Raw genomic sequence first — 18,346 nt, forward strand, 5'->3', positions numbered from 1 at the left:
TTTAGGAACTAATCTTACGTGAAGTCCACTATAATTTGTACGTAAACCCCTATGCTACTATATTTAAGATACAGTAATGTTTTACCTTCTATAATTCTCCATTTCTACTGCGACCAGTTCACCAACATGTGGTGAAAGATTTCATTGCGATGCAAATCCGCCAAATGAATAAACAAACAAATAAATAATACGTGCAATGAAGGCGTGGAATGACAGCTAATGAAGCTGCTACGTTTCTCTTCTCGTTACGAAAGAGTTGAGAAATCCCCGCCAACTATAATATTGATAGATCTACTTTCTGGTGTGATTGAAGGTATTTGCAAGATCCGTGTTTCAAAACAGGTTCAACTCATGCCTTATTCACCTCACAAACGGAACTCAGTAAAGGTGGGTGTGCTGCCCTCGAGGAAGGTGCTTAAGTGTCCTTAAGAGTGGACACAAGTGTACCTGTCCTTACCGGACATCGAACCCACATGCTGGCGCTTGAGCCGTGTGACTCATTTAACGGGACATCACGCAAAAGTCAAGGCGACCATGTGACGTCACACTTTCGTTTCATTCCTCAAGCAGTTGGCTTCCAGCTTTCTATATTTAACAAGAGTTATGCAATTTCTTACGTCTAAATCATAATCGGTCCACCACACAAAGTTTCCCAGGCTCGAGTCATGAATGAGTTGACTGTCTCTCTCCAAAAGGATCCGGGTTCGATAGCCGACAAATTGTGAACTGAATACTTGAGTTTCATGACTCTAATTACATAATTGCAACGTTATTGTGATTGCTTCATGAACTTAATTAAACAGTTCCCAAATGACTAAAAATATTAATTAATATCCTACCTCGCTTCTTCTGTGACTCTGTGATTGTTTTTCGATGACAAAACCAAGAACCAGATTTGATTCTCATTCAGCAAGGAATATTTGGAATGGAATGGAATTTCGGGAGGGGAGCATTGCGACCCAGCAATGCGATCTTTCATAATCTATTGCGCTAACCTTCAAGCTAGGCGTATTCCAAAACCTCATCGGCTGACTACACTAAGGTTCGCTGCGTAACCAGGTTTCGAACAGGCAACCCCACATGTTCCTAGGCCAGTCTCCTCCGTGCGTCACCAGCCGGCGTTCGGGGAATGCTATGGAATGATAACGAAATGGAGAAATGTTGACGGAATGATGTAGATGCTTAATATGGGGAAAAGGTGGAATTCCGAGAAAAATCCCCAAGTCCACCACAAGTGTCACTATGGATTTTTCAATGAAAAATTCCAGGCCTGACCGGAACTAGAACCCGGACCGCCTGAAAATCTGACTTCTTAGCCATCCCCGGGGTTTAAAATAGAGACGATATATAAAAATATACTTACTTACTTATTTACTTACTTACTTACTTACTTACTTACTTACTTACTTACTTACTTACTTACTTACTTACTTACTTACTTACTTACTTACTTACTTACTTACTTACTGGCTTTTAAGGAACCCGGAGGTTCATTGCCGCCCTCACATAAGCCCGCCATTGGTCCCTATCCTGAGCAAGATTAATCCATTCTCTATCATCATATCCCACCTCCCTCAAATCCATTTTAATATTATCTTCCCATCTACGTCTCGGCCTCCCTAAAGAAGGAGCAAAAATAAGAAAAAACGGGAAGATAACTAAAACTTGCACAACAAAACGAAAGAAATAAGAGGAAAATTAACAGTAAAAAACAAAATATGAAGAAATAAGAGAAAACAGAATAAAAAGAAGAAAATAAGATTACAATGAAGAAAATCAAAACAGGAGTAAACGAGATGAAAAAGAGTGAAAGAAAATTAAGACCATAAAATTAAAATCGTAGCCTATAGGAAAAAAAGAAGAAGAGGGAACAAAGAACAGAAACAAAAGAAGAGCAGAATAATAAATATATATATATATATATATATATATATATATATATATATATATATATATATATATATAATAAAATATTATAAAAGACGAAAAATAATAAAAAAAAACAAAATGCGAAGGAAAAGAAAAGTGAAAAAACAAAAATGAGTTAAAGAAATGATGATGATGATGATGATGATGATGATGATATTATGGTTTATTTAACGACGCTCGCAACTGCGGAAGTTATATCAGCGTCGCCGGTGTGCCGGAATTTTGTCCCGCAGGAGTTCTTTTATATGCCAGTAAATCTACTGACATGAGCCTGTCGCATTTAAACACACTTAAATGCCATCAACCTCGGCCGGGATCGAACCCGCAACCTCTAGCATAGAAGGCCAGCGCTATACCAATTATACTACCGAGGATGATGATGATGATGATGATGATGACCGTGGCGTATAAAGTAGAGAAAGGACTGAATTAATGAATCACGCAGTCGTGTTCGCTGTGAGCTTTATGAACCGTAGCCGCCGCGCCGTAAGTGGAGTTGCGTTATTGCTCCACATTCCTGCTTTGTTACTCCCGACGTCACAGCCCTGGGCTGCAGATCCGGCCCGTCTGGGACTGGCCCGTCTAACATCGCACCACAGTCATAATTGTTGTCAGCAGCTCCCGTCTTAAAAACGGTGCGGCGGAGGCGGGAATCCTAACTGCGTCAACAGCGGTGATTTCAACGCATGTATGAACGCGGAACTCCAATCACTGGCGACAGAAGCGTGACAGTCCCTTCCTCCTGTCGTTTGTTCGTGTGAGGAAATTCAATAAGTTGTATGGCTTCTTTGTTAAATTTTACTATCCTCGTATGCGTTGTAAGCAGAAATGAATAATCCTGTCTATGGAGTTTCCAGCATTCTACTCGATTTCGAATTTTATAGATCATTCCATCTAATCGTTATGATTTGTTATTAACAGACGAAGGGAAGACTTTTGTCGCAGTAAAGAAAGACATCTATTTATGACAACCAGTAATTAGTAGGGGACGAAGAGGGTCAGTCGGCGAAATCTTTTCTGTGAAACTGCACTCGAGGAAATTCAACAGACTATAAATCGTCACCTGAATGCAAGAACTAGGTAACTTGATTTTTCATATTTTGTGACATTGCCCATTTACTTATTTATTGCACTAGGGAATATGTCTCGTTTTCTTTTACCTATTTGTTATATTGGAAAATAGATGTCGCTGGTATCGTTCGATCAGTTACCTAGTTCTTGCATTACATTTTGTGCGATTTTGGCTATGCTATAAAAGAGGTAACTAAAAAACGCAAATTTCGAGTTATCTAGTTCTTGCATTCACGTGACGAAATGATTGCGTGCTAGAGTATTGCTAACGATGAAGAAAATTATCTTATTTTCTTTTAAATCTGGCAATAAACAGGTACAACCAGTAATCACAACTTAATGAAAATAAATTAAGAAAGTACTTCAGCTATTACGTGAATACATATGACAGTTCTCCATCTTGTTATCTGAGAACGTAGTAGTGGTCTCGCTAGGTTAGACTACATAATTAGATGACAGCATCATATAACAAAAGAATGAGGAGTTTGATTGAAATGCGTGATGACTCGCTCTACTTCATGAAGAAGCTGCGACTTCCGGCTTACCGGACGACCTTCGCATGTTCGCAGACTTAGGTCAATGTAGGCACGCACAGACGTGACATTTAAGATGTTCTGGGACTATCACAATATGTTGTGTCACTTTAGGTGAACCAGTCACAGACATACAAGAAAAAAATTGTGCTGTCGCATTTTAACTCTCCGATATCTTACAATAGACAGCAGTATTTATGTTTGGCTTGGCTTTACCGGTCTGTACACTTAGGCACGCTTTGGCTTAATATACAAATGGGTGCGGCCAAAGGGTTGCCTACACTGTTGTGCTCGTTATATCTGACTACTCCGACAGAGAAATGGTAATAATTCGCTGTCACTCATACAAGATGAACCGTAAGTAATGTTATTAACTTCAGGAGGTTAATTTGAGACATTTCAAACAGAAAAGTTAAATAAAATTTTGCTGGTTTTTGCTTATGTTTCGCGAAAAAAAGATTTAATGAAACGTATATTAGAAAAAATATTGACTAAATTCCCAGTATTCTCTATCAATTTCAGAGAGCAGTAAATTCTGGTAATGAATTATTGAAAGAAGTTTAGTTTTGTCCATTAAATTTCCAGAAATTTGATCCGAAGTATGAATTTTCATTACTTAGAGAAATTTTAAATTATACGGAACCGTGACAACGCTGTAAAATTAATAGCCAACAGATGCGTGCTACACCTCGCGTGTATGTTAGAGCGATGGAGGAGAGAACAAGAAATGTAAACAAAAATTTAAATATAAGCAATTCCTTTTAAAGACAGCTCTGGAAATTTACTTTCCCGTATGTAAGTTCACCGGTTAACTACTTTAAACATTGAAGACACTCGAATAACATGAACATATACAGTATACGGCATGCCAAAATCGGCGGGTACTGAAAACTGGTCATTTTCGCGACAGTATCGAAATCAATATTCGGAAGATTCTAGATTAAATTCCGAAGTTGTGAATAAAATCGATATTTTTAGTATTTTACTCGATCATAAAATAATCAGGAAACTAAATACTTAAAAGGCAAATGCACGACTGGTTCCCACATCCATTACAACACAGATACAACAAATACTGTTTCTCAAGACTGTGGACATGTATCAGATATGGCCACTATATGGCAACAAAATGCATATTCCCAACAGATAATCGTGATATGCCCTTACAATTACAGGGACTATAAATAAAACTTAAGGGGTTAGGTACAGCTTACACCAGTAAATTTTGGAAATATGTTTCCTCCATTACTGTATTTTGTTCAATAATGAAAATTAGTATGTGTAAAACACTCTCCTTCTGCTATATGATAAAAATACTTTTACGATTTAAAAAAATTATTTATTTATTTATTTATTTATTTATTTATTTATTTATTTATTTATTTATTTATTTATTTATTTATTTGTGTAGTGATGAAGCGTTTCCCACACAAATAAAAAAACTATCCAATATTCTGTGATGGAATTTTTTGTGTGTATTTATGCATGTCATATCTACAATATGATGCAAAATCACTTCTCTGTCTTTCATAAATTGTCTGATAAAAAATAAATTCATTTTGAAAATGCTCACATATCAGTATTTTCTTCTAGCACAAAATAAAAATATATTATTTATTAAGGAATGTAGTTGAAAGAGCATGATATTGTAAACATGAGTTTCAGCAATAAAATAAAAGACAGAGAACATGAAAAAGTTAACAAGTTTATGAGTTATGAGGGAAACGCTTCATCACTGCACAGTGAACTGCCACCATTTTGAATTTTGAAAAAAAAAATGTAAATAATTTTTTAATCGTAAAAATATTTTTCCATATATCAGAAGGACAGGGTTTTACACACACCAATTTTCATTATTGTACAAGGTACAATAATAGAGGGAAAAAATGTTTAATATTTCCAAAACTTTTACTGCTGTAAGCTGTACCTAACCCCTTAAAAGGCAAATGCAGGACTGGTTCCCACATCTATTACAACACAGATACAACAAATACTGTCTCTCAAGACTGTGGACATGTATCAGATATGGCCACTATACGGTAACAAAATGCATATCTTCAACAGGTAGTCGTGATATGCTCTTACAATTAGAACGACTATAAATAAAACTTAAAGCAAACAATTTTGTTTTATTTCGTGCATAATAATAGTGCATATTCCCCATTGTTTGTTCTGCAGGTGACCCTAACGCCCTGGACATGGAGGTGTGCATGGGCTGCATCTGCGAGGCCACAACCAACTGTAATCTGACGATCGGCTGCACTAGAGGACTGTGCGGTCCCTTTCTCGTGTCTCGGATCTACTGGGATGAAGCAGGACGTCCTGTGCTCCCAGGCGACCATCCCAGCAACAGAGGAGGTGCGTGCTAACATTAAGTGACAAACACGTGAAACCTCGGCTTCATCTCGCCAAATACCATATCGCTATCACCAATTCCGTCGCACTCCATTAAATAATTCGTCTCGTAGCGGTAGTATCGGTAGTTAAAAAAATAAATTAAAAGCACAATTTTCAAACTACGGTACACATAACACTTGAGCTATACAGAAGTAGGCCCTATTGTCAGTATATTCGGTAACATATAATAATAATAATAATAATAATAATAATAATAATAATAATAATAATAATAATAATAATAATACTAATAATAATAATCCGTGGCGCTACAGCCCGTGAAGGGCCCAGACCGACCAGCCGGCTACTGGCCTCATGCTCACATGCCGAAGCAGAGGTGGACGATCATCCAACCAGAATGGAGGTATCGTGTGGTTAGCAAGATAATCCCCTCAGCCTTTATAGCTGGCTTTCGCAACCGGATTTCGCTACCTATCGTAGCTCCCCAAGTGCATCATGATGCTTGGTGGGCACCGGTCCCATACACTGGCTGAAATTTCATGAGAAAATTTCTTCCCCCATAAGGACACGAACCAGCGTGCATTCCGTAACGCGAGTCCAAGGCAGAATGCCTTAGACCATGACGCCACGGCGCGGAACTTCGGTAAAATATGGCTTGTTTATATTCATTCCAAATAATACTCTTCTACGCGACAGAAATTAACAAGGAAGTTAGCCACCGGCGTAAATCAGTCGGCTGAGGCACTAGCGTGCCGATCCGGAGTTGGGCTCGGGCGTGGGTTCGATTCCCGCTTGGGCTGATTACCTGGTTGGGTTTTTTCCGAGAGTTTCCTCAACCGTAAGGCAAACGTTAGGTAATCTTTGGCGAATCCTCATGGCGCCAAATACCATCTCGCTATCACCAATCCTTTAAATGACCTTGTAGTTGATATAGCGTCGTTAAATAACCAACTAAATAAAGTTAAAATATATATATATATATATATATATATATATATATATATATATATATATATATATATATATATAAAACAAATATATTCGCAAACGTGAATGTAGTTATTTATTGTTAATGTATTAATTTTAACTCCAAAAAGAAATTATTTGGATTTCGTGAAACCCCAGATCACATAGGCTATAGATTGCTCATTCCTATGTTAAAATCGGTTGCACTTTGAAGAGCACAATCGCCAGGATCGCCACCCGTCCGTTGTAAACGAACACGAGGTGGCAGTACAGTCGCTAATGCAGTTTTTTTTTTTTTTAAACATTCTATAATTTTTTTTTCTTTTCTCAACCGCCAGAGGCCGTTTTCCAAAGTTATCTATTTCTGTTTTCTGTTTGTTTACCTTTGTTTCCTTCGTTTTTTTTTTACTTATTACTAATACAATCACAACACCCATGCCCGAGGCGGGACTCGAACCCACAACCCTTCGGACCAAGCGATAGGGACATGCCGTGCCCCTACCGCTTGAGCCATCCGGGCCGGCTTGTTCAAATGGGAGTTATCACGTGACTCCTTATGTAACAACTAGATGGCAGCATAGTAAACCTGACAAAAGTTGTTACCGTCAAAGCTTATAATGCCGAGCAATCTGGGTATATAATGATCTAGGGTGAAACGTCTTTATTTTTGGTATATGTGTAATTTTTAGATTTGTTAAGGATATATTTAAGGATTAAATATATACTCACGGGCAGGATGAGTACACTCTGTAATCTGTACAATAATCAGATGATGGAGCGAAGTGAGCCGATGATGATGACGACAGAAGGGGAGCTGAGAGTAGAGGCAATTAAAAAGTATCCATCGCGCGTCCTTGCAAGGGAATTTGGAACTGAGAGGAAGAATCTATGAGAGCTCCAAGCCTGTTGGCCAATTGTCTCACTCTGATTTGATTTTCGCCGTTCCAGTGAAGGAACTTAAGGGAATTTAGAAAGGGAAAAGTCGAAATTGGATGTAATCTAACAGCTTGAGGGAGAGGAATGTCATCGCGACAAGGGAAGTTAATCAATCAAATAGGGGTGGAACCATATCGAATGAGTTTTAATGGCAGGCAGAATTTTACCAAATGTCAATGTCAATGGGGAAATGAGAGAAGAAATATTTAAAAGGCACGCGAAAATATGACCTTGCAAAACACATACTTGCAATAGAAAAACTGAATGTGTGAGCTCCAAGTCTGTTGGTCACTTGTCTCACTCGCATTTTCGCAGTTTCACTGAAGGAACTTTGAAGGGAGAAAACCGAAAATTGACGTAACCTGATAGCTACCACATAAGCTGGGAGGGAAGGTGTATGACAGAACAGCAATAGGTCAGGATCGTCGAAGACACGTCTCATGTTAATTTTGAAAAGCCAATGCACTCATTTTGTTAGGTACCCTTCTGCAAAGCCGTTTATCTTGATTCATTTTTAATTTAATTAGTTCTTTATGATTTAATTAATCTTTGATAGACAAACAAACTTCAACAATTTAGAGATGGCTTAAACATATTAAATACTTGCAGAGCATGAAGCGACACGGACCATGTGGAAAACCACGAGGCATGACGTTCATCTTACACTTGTTTCCGTGATATCACGAAGTGACGTCAGAGTAAAATTCATGTCAAAATGTTACAATTTTTCTCTCCTTGTAGGTTGAATACAGGAGTTTCACGTCTAAACCTGGTTTGGTATATTTTTGACGAAAAGTCTAAATAGGCCTAATTTACGAAAACCATAATTTCCTTCAGAACTAAATTGTGAGTTGAAATACGTTCGAGCAACGTAACAAGATTTAAAAGAATTGAAGACTGCCAATTTAACCAAAGATTTATCAGGTCGAAGAACTTGAATAAAAGCTGTCATTATTGCATAACCACAATTCATTCATAGCACTACAGATGGACTTGCGCCAGCTGCAAAGAGTGTCAAGGCGAGTGAGTCAGAGAGACGGGAGCGCCACCACGCCTTTCAAAAGCCGTGTAAATTGACTATAATCAATTCGACGTCAAGTTGAAGACTGACTGTTGCAAAACAAGGAAGCTAATACACAATACACAATGAGAGTATGGATATAGCTCTCCCTTGCGGTGGCTCAGCCTGTCACGCAGGCGATCCGGGTTCGAGTCCTGGTCAGGCCTGAGATTCTTCATTGGAAATTTCATAGTGACAAGGTCGCAGTTGGGGTTTTTCTCGGGGTTCTCCCGTTCCCCCATATTAGGCATCTACATCATTCCGTCAATATTTCTCCATTCCGTCATCATTCCATAGCATTCCCCGAACGCTGGCTCGCGACGCAAGGAGGGGGCTGGCCTAGGGACGAGTGAGGTTGTCTGCTCGAAACCTGGGTACGCAGCGAACTTTGGTGTAGTCAACTGGTGTCGGCTTGAGGGTTAGCGCAATAGATCTTGGAAGGTCGCAGTACTGGATCGTTGTGCCCCCTCCCGAAACTTCATTCCATTCCATGGATATGTTTTTTTGTTGTTTAGTCAACTATCCGAAGACAGGTTTGAACTTCATACGCGAGACCAATAAGGCTTGAGGCAACTGAAACAGGAGATAACTTAAAAACAATAGGCCTATACTTTGCATACTTCCATTCGGTAATGAGTTTTGGAATAATAATCCGGGGAAATTCCACAGATAGTAACAGTATATTCCTACTACAAAAAATAGTAATTAGAATAATAGTAGGTGCCAAATCTAGGAAATCGTGTAGGACTATTTTCAAAAAACTACAAATAATATCCATGCCTTGTCAGTATATTTTTTTCCATTAATAATCTTCATCGTATTTAATCGTGAAAACTTTGTAACTAATTCAACAGTTCATAGCATAAATACACGTCAAAAAAACTGACTTTCATACTCCATCGGCAAGTCTATCGTGCTATCAAAAATGAATGTGTTATATGGCAGTAAAAATTTTTAATAGCCTCCCTATCGATATAAAAATGAAACTCAAAACATAAAATTATTTAGGGCCAAATTAAAGAAGTACCTAATTTTTAACGCCTTCTATTCTGTAGGTAAATTCATGACATTCAACAACGCTTCATGAAATTGATACTAAAACTTTGTGTTCTATTATTAGACTATATTGTAAACCTAGCCTGTATATATTTCATCTAGACTGTGACTATAAATTAAGACTTTATAATAGTAGGCCTATTAAGTTGTTTGACTTGTTCCATATTCTAGCTGTGAAGCATGGAATGTTAATAAATACAATACAATACAACTGGGTGGATTGCCAGTTCCTTTCCCACTTCCACGGATATAGCTGAAGTAAATATGTATGTAAAGTATGACAACCGAAATTATGTTTCCCGCACAATATAATAATAATAATAATAATAATAATAATAATAATAATAATAATAATAATAATAATAATAATAATAATAATAATAATAATGCGGATTAACAGATAGAAAACAAAACGAGCAATATTAAAACTACACATTCTCAATAAATATTTTACGTAACAACTTTTAAGCAATTAGATTTAGGTAGGTGCACATCAAATTTTGCTCGAAATACAGTACTGAAGTACATATTTAAATAAAACAATGTAATATATTTTAAACAAAAACCAGCAAATAAATGAATTGCATCTTTGTAAGAATTTTGACTGGCAATATTATATCAGCGAATAAAATACATTTCAATAAAATGGAAAATGTCTATATTTCAAACTCATTTTCAATATAGTAGTCAGCATTTTTGTTGTTATCTATGTTGTTAAAAAATTCTGGAACTGGTAGGAAAACTCACATTAAACATGTGCATAATCTGTACTCTGATATATTAGAATAATCAACCCGTCATGAAAAGTGGATTCTTCAAGGAAACTGCAACATTCAGCAATGTTCCAAATTCCTGTATCAATCTGGGCAATGAAATGAGTAGTACCTTTAAATAAATCATGAAAATAGTATATTTCCAGATACAGATACTGTCCATAGGTAGCGGTGGTGATGGCAGTAATGGTAGTGGTAGTGATAGTACAGTAGTAGTAACTACAATGCCGATACAATATTGTATAGAGTGCCTCACATACAGAGCAGTTAGTTGGGTGGCCTACCCAGGTTATTACAGGCGAACATGTTTCGATTGACGTAGAATACTGTATATTGGCAATGATGACTTTTTAAGAAGAATTTTATCAACCGATGAATGTGTGTTTTGAAGTAATGACAGCATCGACCGCCATAATCACTACTATGCCGACCATAACCCTCATTGCAGGAAAAAACTGCACATCCAAGGTTGCTTCACTGTAACGTTTGGATGGACATAGTTGACAACCAGACAATTGACTCCCATATAATCTGGGAATGTCGATATTGCAAGCTACTCTGTATTTCTTGAGGGGCAGCTGGATAATCTCTTACAGGATGTGCTACTGCCATTCTCCGAGGCATGTTGTTTCAACAAGATAGCCATCCCGCTCAAACGGCATTAACGACTCGTGCTATATTGAAAAGACATTATCCCAGCATATGTATAAAAATACATAGTCGTCTACAAGAATGGTCCCCAAGATCCCCGGATTTAACTCCCATTGATTATTTTCTATAAGATTAATTGCGTTTACCACGAGTTACCTGCTGACAGGGAAGACCCAATAAACAAAAATTATGCAGCATTGCAACTGTAACTCCCCAGCTGTTGCTGAGGGTATAAGAACTAATAAAGAGTCACATTGTGTGCAGAGCAAGGAGCTTATTGTCAACACTTGATACGAAATTGCAAACATAAAGCTGACGTCACAATTCTGTTCTACTGCTGTCAAGAGTATAACGTATTCGTTAGTTACTAAAAACGCCGATGGTAAAGATGTATCAGAAGGATTATGAATGCTTAATTATATACCATTTATAAAATATGTTCACAATAGTTGTTCAGTTATTCTACATACTGTAAGTCGTAGACAAACTTGTTCGCCTGTAATAACCTGGGTAGGCCACCCAACTAACTGCTGTGTATGTGCAAGGTGCAATCAATATATTTCCAAGCTGCACTTGTAATTGAAAGGTTCAGAGCCATAGTGGGCCAAGCGCCATTTATTAAAAACGGAGAAAGCAAGAGTTAAAGTTAAGTGAATACCATAGTTTAATGAAGATTGACATCATTTAATTTTAATGTGCATACTTTACATTGCTTGCTATATGTTTAATTTAAATATGGCATTCACTTAATTTTAACCCTTGTCTTCTCCGTTTTTAATATATAGCACTTGGCCCACTATGGTTCTGAACCCTTCAATTATTGTACTGTTAAACATGCATACGCGTGTTACTGAAGATCTTTGTTTCCATGCCTGTTGAGTCAATCTATCAAACAGCGTCAGAGAGATTTTGAGAACTCAGCTTCTACACGTGATTTTTTGCAAACATGTCAAGGATCTATTGCGATTTTTCCTGGCATTTCTCCACATACACCTTATGGCTAGTCTTTTTCTCTGCCTTTCAAGTGATGCATTTAGCAGAGATTCCAGGCGTTTCTCCGATTCTAGATAACTTCTCCGTTTCCTATGTCCTATATGTTGCCTACATTCAGAGCAGTCCGGAAACTTATTGATTGTCCCTTGTATCTGAGACAACCTGTACACAGATCCGTATTTGCAGTTGAATTCATGACTCTGGGTAATGTGCAATGTCCAAATGAATGTGAACATGGGAGATTAATAATAATAATAATAATAATAATAATAATAATAATAATACTTTACATTTTATTCCAGCATACCACAGATGTGTCACAGAGCCGTACTGTGCAGCTACAGCAGTTCGCCGTTATTTAGGAAAATACGCTCAAGTAAGTAGGCATTTGATTCGTTTACAATAAGTGAATGACAGTTCTTTATTGCATTATTTTCTCCATTTCAATATCCCACATTAATTCAGCCTTGTATTCAAGAGATTCAGACTTTAATATTTATGAGCGAAACCTAATTCCAGGACTGTGACAAAAATGGACGAGTGGATTGTGATGACTACGCAAAGATTCACTACATGGGAGGTCGTCAGTGCAGGGCCAACATGCAGCATCTTGGATACTACAAAGTCTTCAGAGAGTGCAGGAACAGCATCCAACAGCTTAATGGTTGATGGTGATATATGTGAAGAAACTTTAGAAAACTGTGAATATATTGTGAAATTGCCATCATAGTCCATTCACAATGATTTTAGAGTGAGTCAAACTAAGTTCCGATATAACTGTTTTCGTGTTGGTTGAGGGCAGCAGGCCGCAGTATATAAGTCAAGATTTTCTTGCATATTAGGCATTGGAATAATGTATCTTCTTCTGCAATTGCTCCAGCTGTTCCAGTTCAAATAAATATCAGACCCCAAACAGCAATTGCGAAATAACACTCTGACAACGGAACTATGAACTGGATCTCTCATACTAGTATGTTGTCTGATAAAAAAAAAATCTTGGAGACTGTAGAAGATCGTGTAAAGCACTGTTTGGAGTGAATGGACTGGAATGTGAACACGACTCAAGAGAGAAAAACTAGTGGTTTTATAATACTCTAAGTTATGACTGAAATAGGAAGAAGCTGTACTGCATATTATTTTGGCATAAAAGGACGATTTTGAGATTTAGCAAATAAAAACATATTCTTGAGCTCAGATATACTGTACTTACATTTAAAAGGGAACTAAATAAAAACAATGTGTACCAGTACTATCCTTGCAAGAGTCTCCCTCTTATTTCACAATGTTTGTTTTTAGGCAGAATTCCCGGAAAAGCATTTTTGCCAAAGTATCTGATAATTCACAAAAATGGGCAAGTTTTGATCAAGTTCAAGGCTGTTATTTTATTAAAACAATCGCTCACACTTCCCTACGATTTCTCTAACTAGAATCCATTAAAGAGCACCTTCGCCAATGTGACTAATAATCCATAAAAATAGAAGTTTTGATCAAGTTCATGACTGTTACTTTATTAAAACAATCACTCTCACTTTCCTACTAAGAGCATTGTTGCCCGTGTCTGATAAATCCATAAAAATTATCTAGTTTTGATCAAATTCAAGGCTGCTGCTTTATCAAGACAATCCTCCTCACTTTCCCATGATTGCTCTAACTAGAACCCACTAAAGAGTATTGTTACCGAAGTATCTGACAATGCATAAAAACGGCCTATTTTTGACCAAGTTCAAGGCTATTACTTTATTATGCCAGTCCCTCTAATTTCTCTACAATTGCTCCAGCCAGAATCCCGGAAAGAACCTTGCTACCAATGAGTCTGGTAATCCTAGAAATGGATTAGTTTTGACTAAATTTAAGGCAGTTACTTCATTAAAACATTCCTTCTCATTCCCTACAATTGCTCTAGCTAGAACCATCGAAAGAGCACTGTTGCCAATATATCTACTAATTCACAAAAATTGCCTATTGTTTACTAAGTTCAAGGTGTTGCTTTATTAAAAGTTACTTTCACCTCCTACAATTATTGCTGTAGCTAGAATCCTCGAAAAACCAATGTTGCCAGTGCCTGACAAACCCATAAAAATGGTCTAGTTTTGACCAAATTTGAAGCTGCTGCTTTATTAAAACAATTCTCTCTTCCCTATCTATGATTGCTCTAGTTAGAAACCCCAAAAGAGCACTCGCCAAAATGTCTGAAAATCCATAAAAACGGCCTAGTTTTGATCAAATTCATAACTTTCGTATTGTTATAAAAAAAAACCTCTCGTTTCCCAACAATTGCTTTAACGGTTTAGCTAGAACCTTCAAAAGAGTTCTCTTGTCAAAGCATCTGACAATTCATAAAATCTGCCTAGTTTTGATCAAACTCAAGGCTGTTATTTTTTTGCAGTAATTACAGCAGATATATTTATTAATTCATAACATCACTCTAGGTTTTCTTCTTTCATTCGGTTACCGTATTTAACGACGCTGTATCAATTACTAGGTTATTTAGCATCGATGGAATTGGTCATAGCGAGATGGCATTTGGTGAGATGAGATCGGGAATTCGCCATAGAGTTACCTGAAATTCACCTTACATTTGAGAAAACCTCGGAAAAGACCCAACCAGGTAATCAGCCCAAGCAGGAATAAAACCTATGTCCAGGCCACACAAACTTAAGTATGATGTTTGAATATAGCAAAAATATAAGGTTGTGAATGGTAAAATTGATTCTATTGTGATGGTCTCAAAGGTGGTAAACTAGAGCACAATCGTTCGTCAGAGGAGAATATGAGGAACCAGTTCATGTATCTTCGTATGATATCATTCACGACTAGAATCTAAGTCATGAGTCATGCTACTCACGCAGTTATCTTTCAGTTTAAAAAATTAACACTTCTACAAGCAAGGACAAGTCTTTTTCTTCCACGTTATAATCTCGCACTGAAGAGTGACTCACTTTCACTCTCCCTAAACTTTTCATAATCTGTTTAACATTAAAACTGAGACTGGAAAGCTAAAAGATCGGCAATGTCCAGATCGCCCCTATGGCTCCTCCTCTCCTCCTTTAGCTGTGTGATTATCCTATGTTCCGTCCACGTAGGTGTATGTTATGAATGACAACCTTGAGACTACTTTCCTTTACAGTGGGCTGCAAGGATTTGGCAGTTCTCTTGTGGTTATGAAAGCACCGTAAGACTGGTGCAACTGAATTACTCAGAAACAAACTTGTTACCGTATGCATGCACTTCAGTCACCATAAGACACAATGTGTTTGCAGCATGAATGCTCTTTGGAACAGTCAGTTGTACTGACATAATATAATTTGCGATGGAAATTTGTAGTTCCTGCTCATAATGTCACTGAAATCACAGCAGTCAGGAGGAACTCTTCACATAAGAGCATCCTGTAGTGTAGAAAAAGTATATATATATATATATATATATATATATATATATATATATATATATAATGGTTTATTTAACGACGCTCGCAACTGCCGAGGTTATATCAGCGTCGCCGCTGTGCCGAAATTTTGTCCCACAGGAGTTCTTTTACACGCCACTAAATCTAGTGACATGAGCCTGTCGCATTTAAGCGACTGGGATCAAATCCGCAACCTCGGGCACAGAAGGCCAGTGCTATACCAACTGCGCCACCCAGGGCGACTAGTGTAGAAATGTTACAAACTATTCGTTTCGCCAAGTAATTGAAACAACCAAAATGTTACACAACAATTTATCAGAAATGTCAGAACAACTCAACATAATTATGTTTAAAGAATGTGTTTGGCAGACATTCACTCACATGGTCCTGTTAGTCACTTAGGGAAGGTGTTATGTATGCTAGCAATTACAGATCTGAGTTACACAGAGTATTAAAAAAAAGAAGCATTTAACATTTTGAAAAGAAATAATACTCAACAAAACAAGCAAACAAAGTCTAATAAATATGGGTCCTAAAATTAATATCTTCCGAGATATGAATACTTATTCATCAACATCATAGATCCATTAACCCAAGGTACATTAAGTTTATCATTCAATATGGGGTGGAAAATATATATAACGGATATGCAAAAAGATTTATTTTACCAAAATTTATATTATAAAATATACCTAGCAGTATATCTATATATATAATTTGAACTGGTAATGGAAATTCCCGGAAAACGACTGAACGGATTTTAATAAATGGCCCCTCATTTTGAAGCTTGGAACTCAAAGTTTTTCAGAAAAATAGTAGTTTTCAGTGAAATATCAATTTTCCTACATTACTTTCCTATTTTCCAAAATCCATCTTTCTTCAGTTTTGATAACTAATTGCATTTCAGCACGACCGTGATTTCAGAATAAAACAAAACACACACTACAATAAACAATAGCTATTACACGAAGGCCAAGATCTGCAGGATTGCTGACATATTTAGAGTTCAAATTCAATTGGTTATTAAAAACTTGAAGACTCGTTAATTTACAGGTGTGATTCTGCGGTGTGTAATTTTCTGAGTACAGCTGTGTATTGGATATTGAAATCTACAAAACTTGAAGTGATTTGATTACATTATTACCATTAGCAATGAAATTTCATTACAGTTAATGCCATGATGTGATTATTTTTCATAAATTATACATATTAATGCTATATTGATGACATGAAAGTGAAACATTTTGGGATTACATAAGTAGATTCAGAGAATGTGTTAAATTAGATTTTTTTTATAATTATAATTTACTGAGTGGCGACTATTATGTATATATAGAACTTACGTAAGTTAATAATATTGTTATTAAAAATCAAATATTTTTATAGTTATTAATCAAGTGGGGTTGGGTCTTTTTTATATACTTGATGGAGGTGTGGTGTAGATATTTATATGCGTCATTCTCTTCAGTATTGGCTCGAGAAAGCGCAAAAATTACAGTTCCTAAGGAAAGACGGTATTACTTACTGATAAAAATATAAGAGACCTACAAAATTTTGTAGTCTCTCGATCATTTCAGCAAGATCTCTTAGCAGGATAAAATGATTTTACCCTCTATATTTCAAGCTCTACATGCTGCAGCTATACCAAAATGCTATGTCTATTGTTCCAAAGCATAGCAAACCTGACTTTTACAATCCACTATGACCTGAAATAGCTATTGCTTTATTCCCACATGAAAAACCCACTGATCACCCTGATATTGTTATAATACTTGCGTTCAAAAAAAAGTATTGGACATAAAAACCATTCAGAGGGAGTATGTTTCATTATTATGGAAGCAAATAACTTTCAAAATGTCTGGTATTTTTCATTGAAAATAAATCTGAAAAATTTTTATTTGAACATCTAATGAACTTAGTTTGCAGCATTTGCTGCACAAGCAACTAGTGTTCTATATATAGTTATACAACCAATAATTTGACTTTCATTATACGTCACTTATAGTAATTGCCCCACTGGCCATAACTATATATAGAGTGGAAGTGAAATATACAGCAGAGTCCGTATAGGTCAGTTTCTATCTGATGCTTTTCCAATTCACTGCGGGCTAAAGCAGGGAGATGCACTATCACCTTTACTTTTTAACTTCGCTCTAGAATATGCCATTAGGAAAGTTCAGGATAACAGGCAGGGTTTGGAATTGAACGGGTTACATCAGCTTCTTGTCTATGCGGATGACGTGAATATGTTAGGAGAAAATACACAAACAATTAGGGAAAACACGGAAATTTTACTTGAAGCAAGTAGAGCGATCGGTTTGGAAGTAAATCCCGAAAAGACAAAGTATATGATTATGTCTCGTGACCAGAATATTGTACGAAATGGAAATATAAAAATTGGAGATTTATCCTTCGAAGGGGTGGAAAAATTCAAATATCTTGGAGCAACAGTAACAAATATAAATGACACTCGGGAGGAAATTAAACGCAGAATAAATATGGGAAATGCGTGTTATTATTCGGTTGAGAAGCTCTTATCATCCAGTCTGCTGTCCAAAAATCTGAAAGTTAGAATTTATAAAACAGTTATATTACCGGTTCTTCTGTATGGTTG

The 18,346-nt window shown here is 36.7% G+C and overlaps 1 protein-coding gene across 1 annotated transcript in view; it reads left to right on the top strand.

Moving 5' to 3' along the window:
* Window positions 1-13,575, top strand: part of LOC138695623 (invertebrate-type lysozyme 6-like) — a 28,568-nt gene extending 14,993 nt beyond the window's left edge. Inside the window, exons 2-4 of the mRNA XM_069819816.1 lie at window positions 5,712-5,891; window positions 12,629-12,702; window positions 12,846-13,575. Coding sequence (XP_069675917.1) covers window positions 5,712-5,891; window positions 12,629-12,702; window positions 12,846-12,995 — 404 coding nt within the window. The 3' untranslated portion in view covers window positions 12,996-13,575. The remainder of the gene's footprint in view (window positions 1-5,711; window positions 5,892-12,628; window positions 12,703-12,845) is intronic.
* The last annotated feature ends 4,771 nt before the right edge of the window (window positions 13,576-18,346 follow it).

This window comes from Periplaneta americana, chromosome 1, assembly GCF_040183065.1.
Source record: "Periplaneta americana isolate PAMFEO1 chromosome 1, P.americana_PAMFEO1_priV1, whole genome shotgun sequence".
Classification (NCBI taxonomy): domain Eukaryota; kingdom Metazoa; phylum Arthropoda; class Insecta; order Blattodea; family Blattidae; genus Periplaneta; species Periplaneta americana.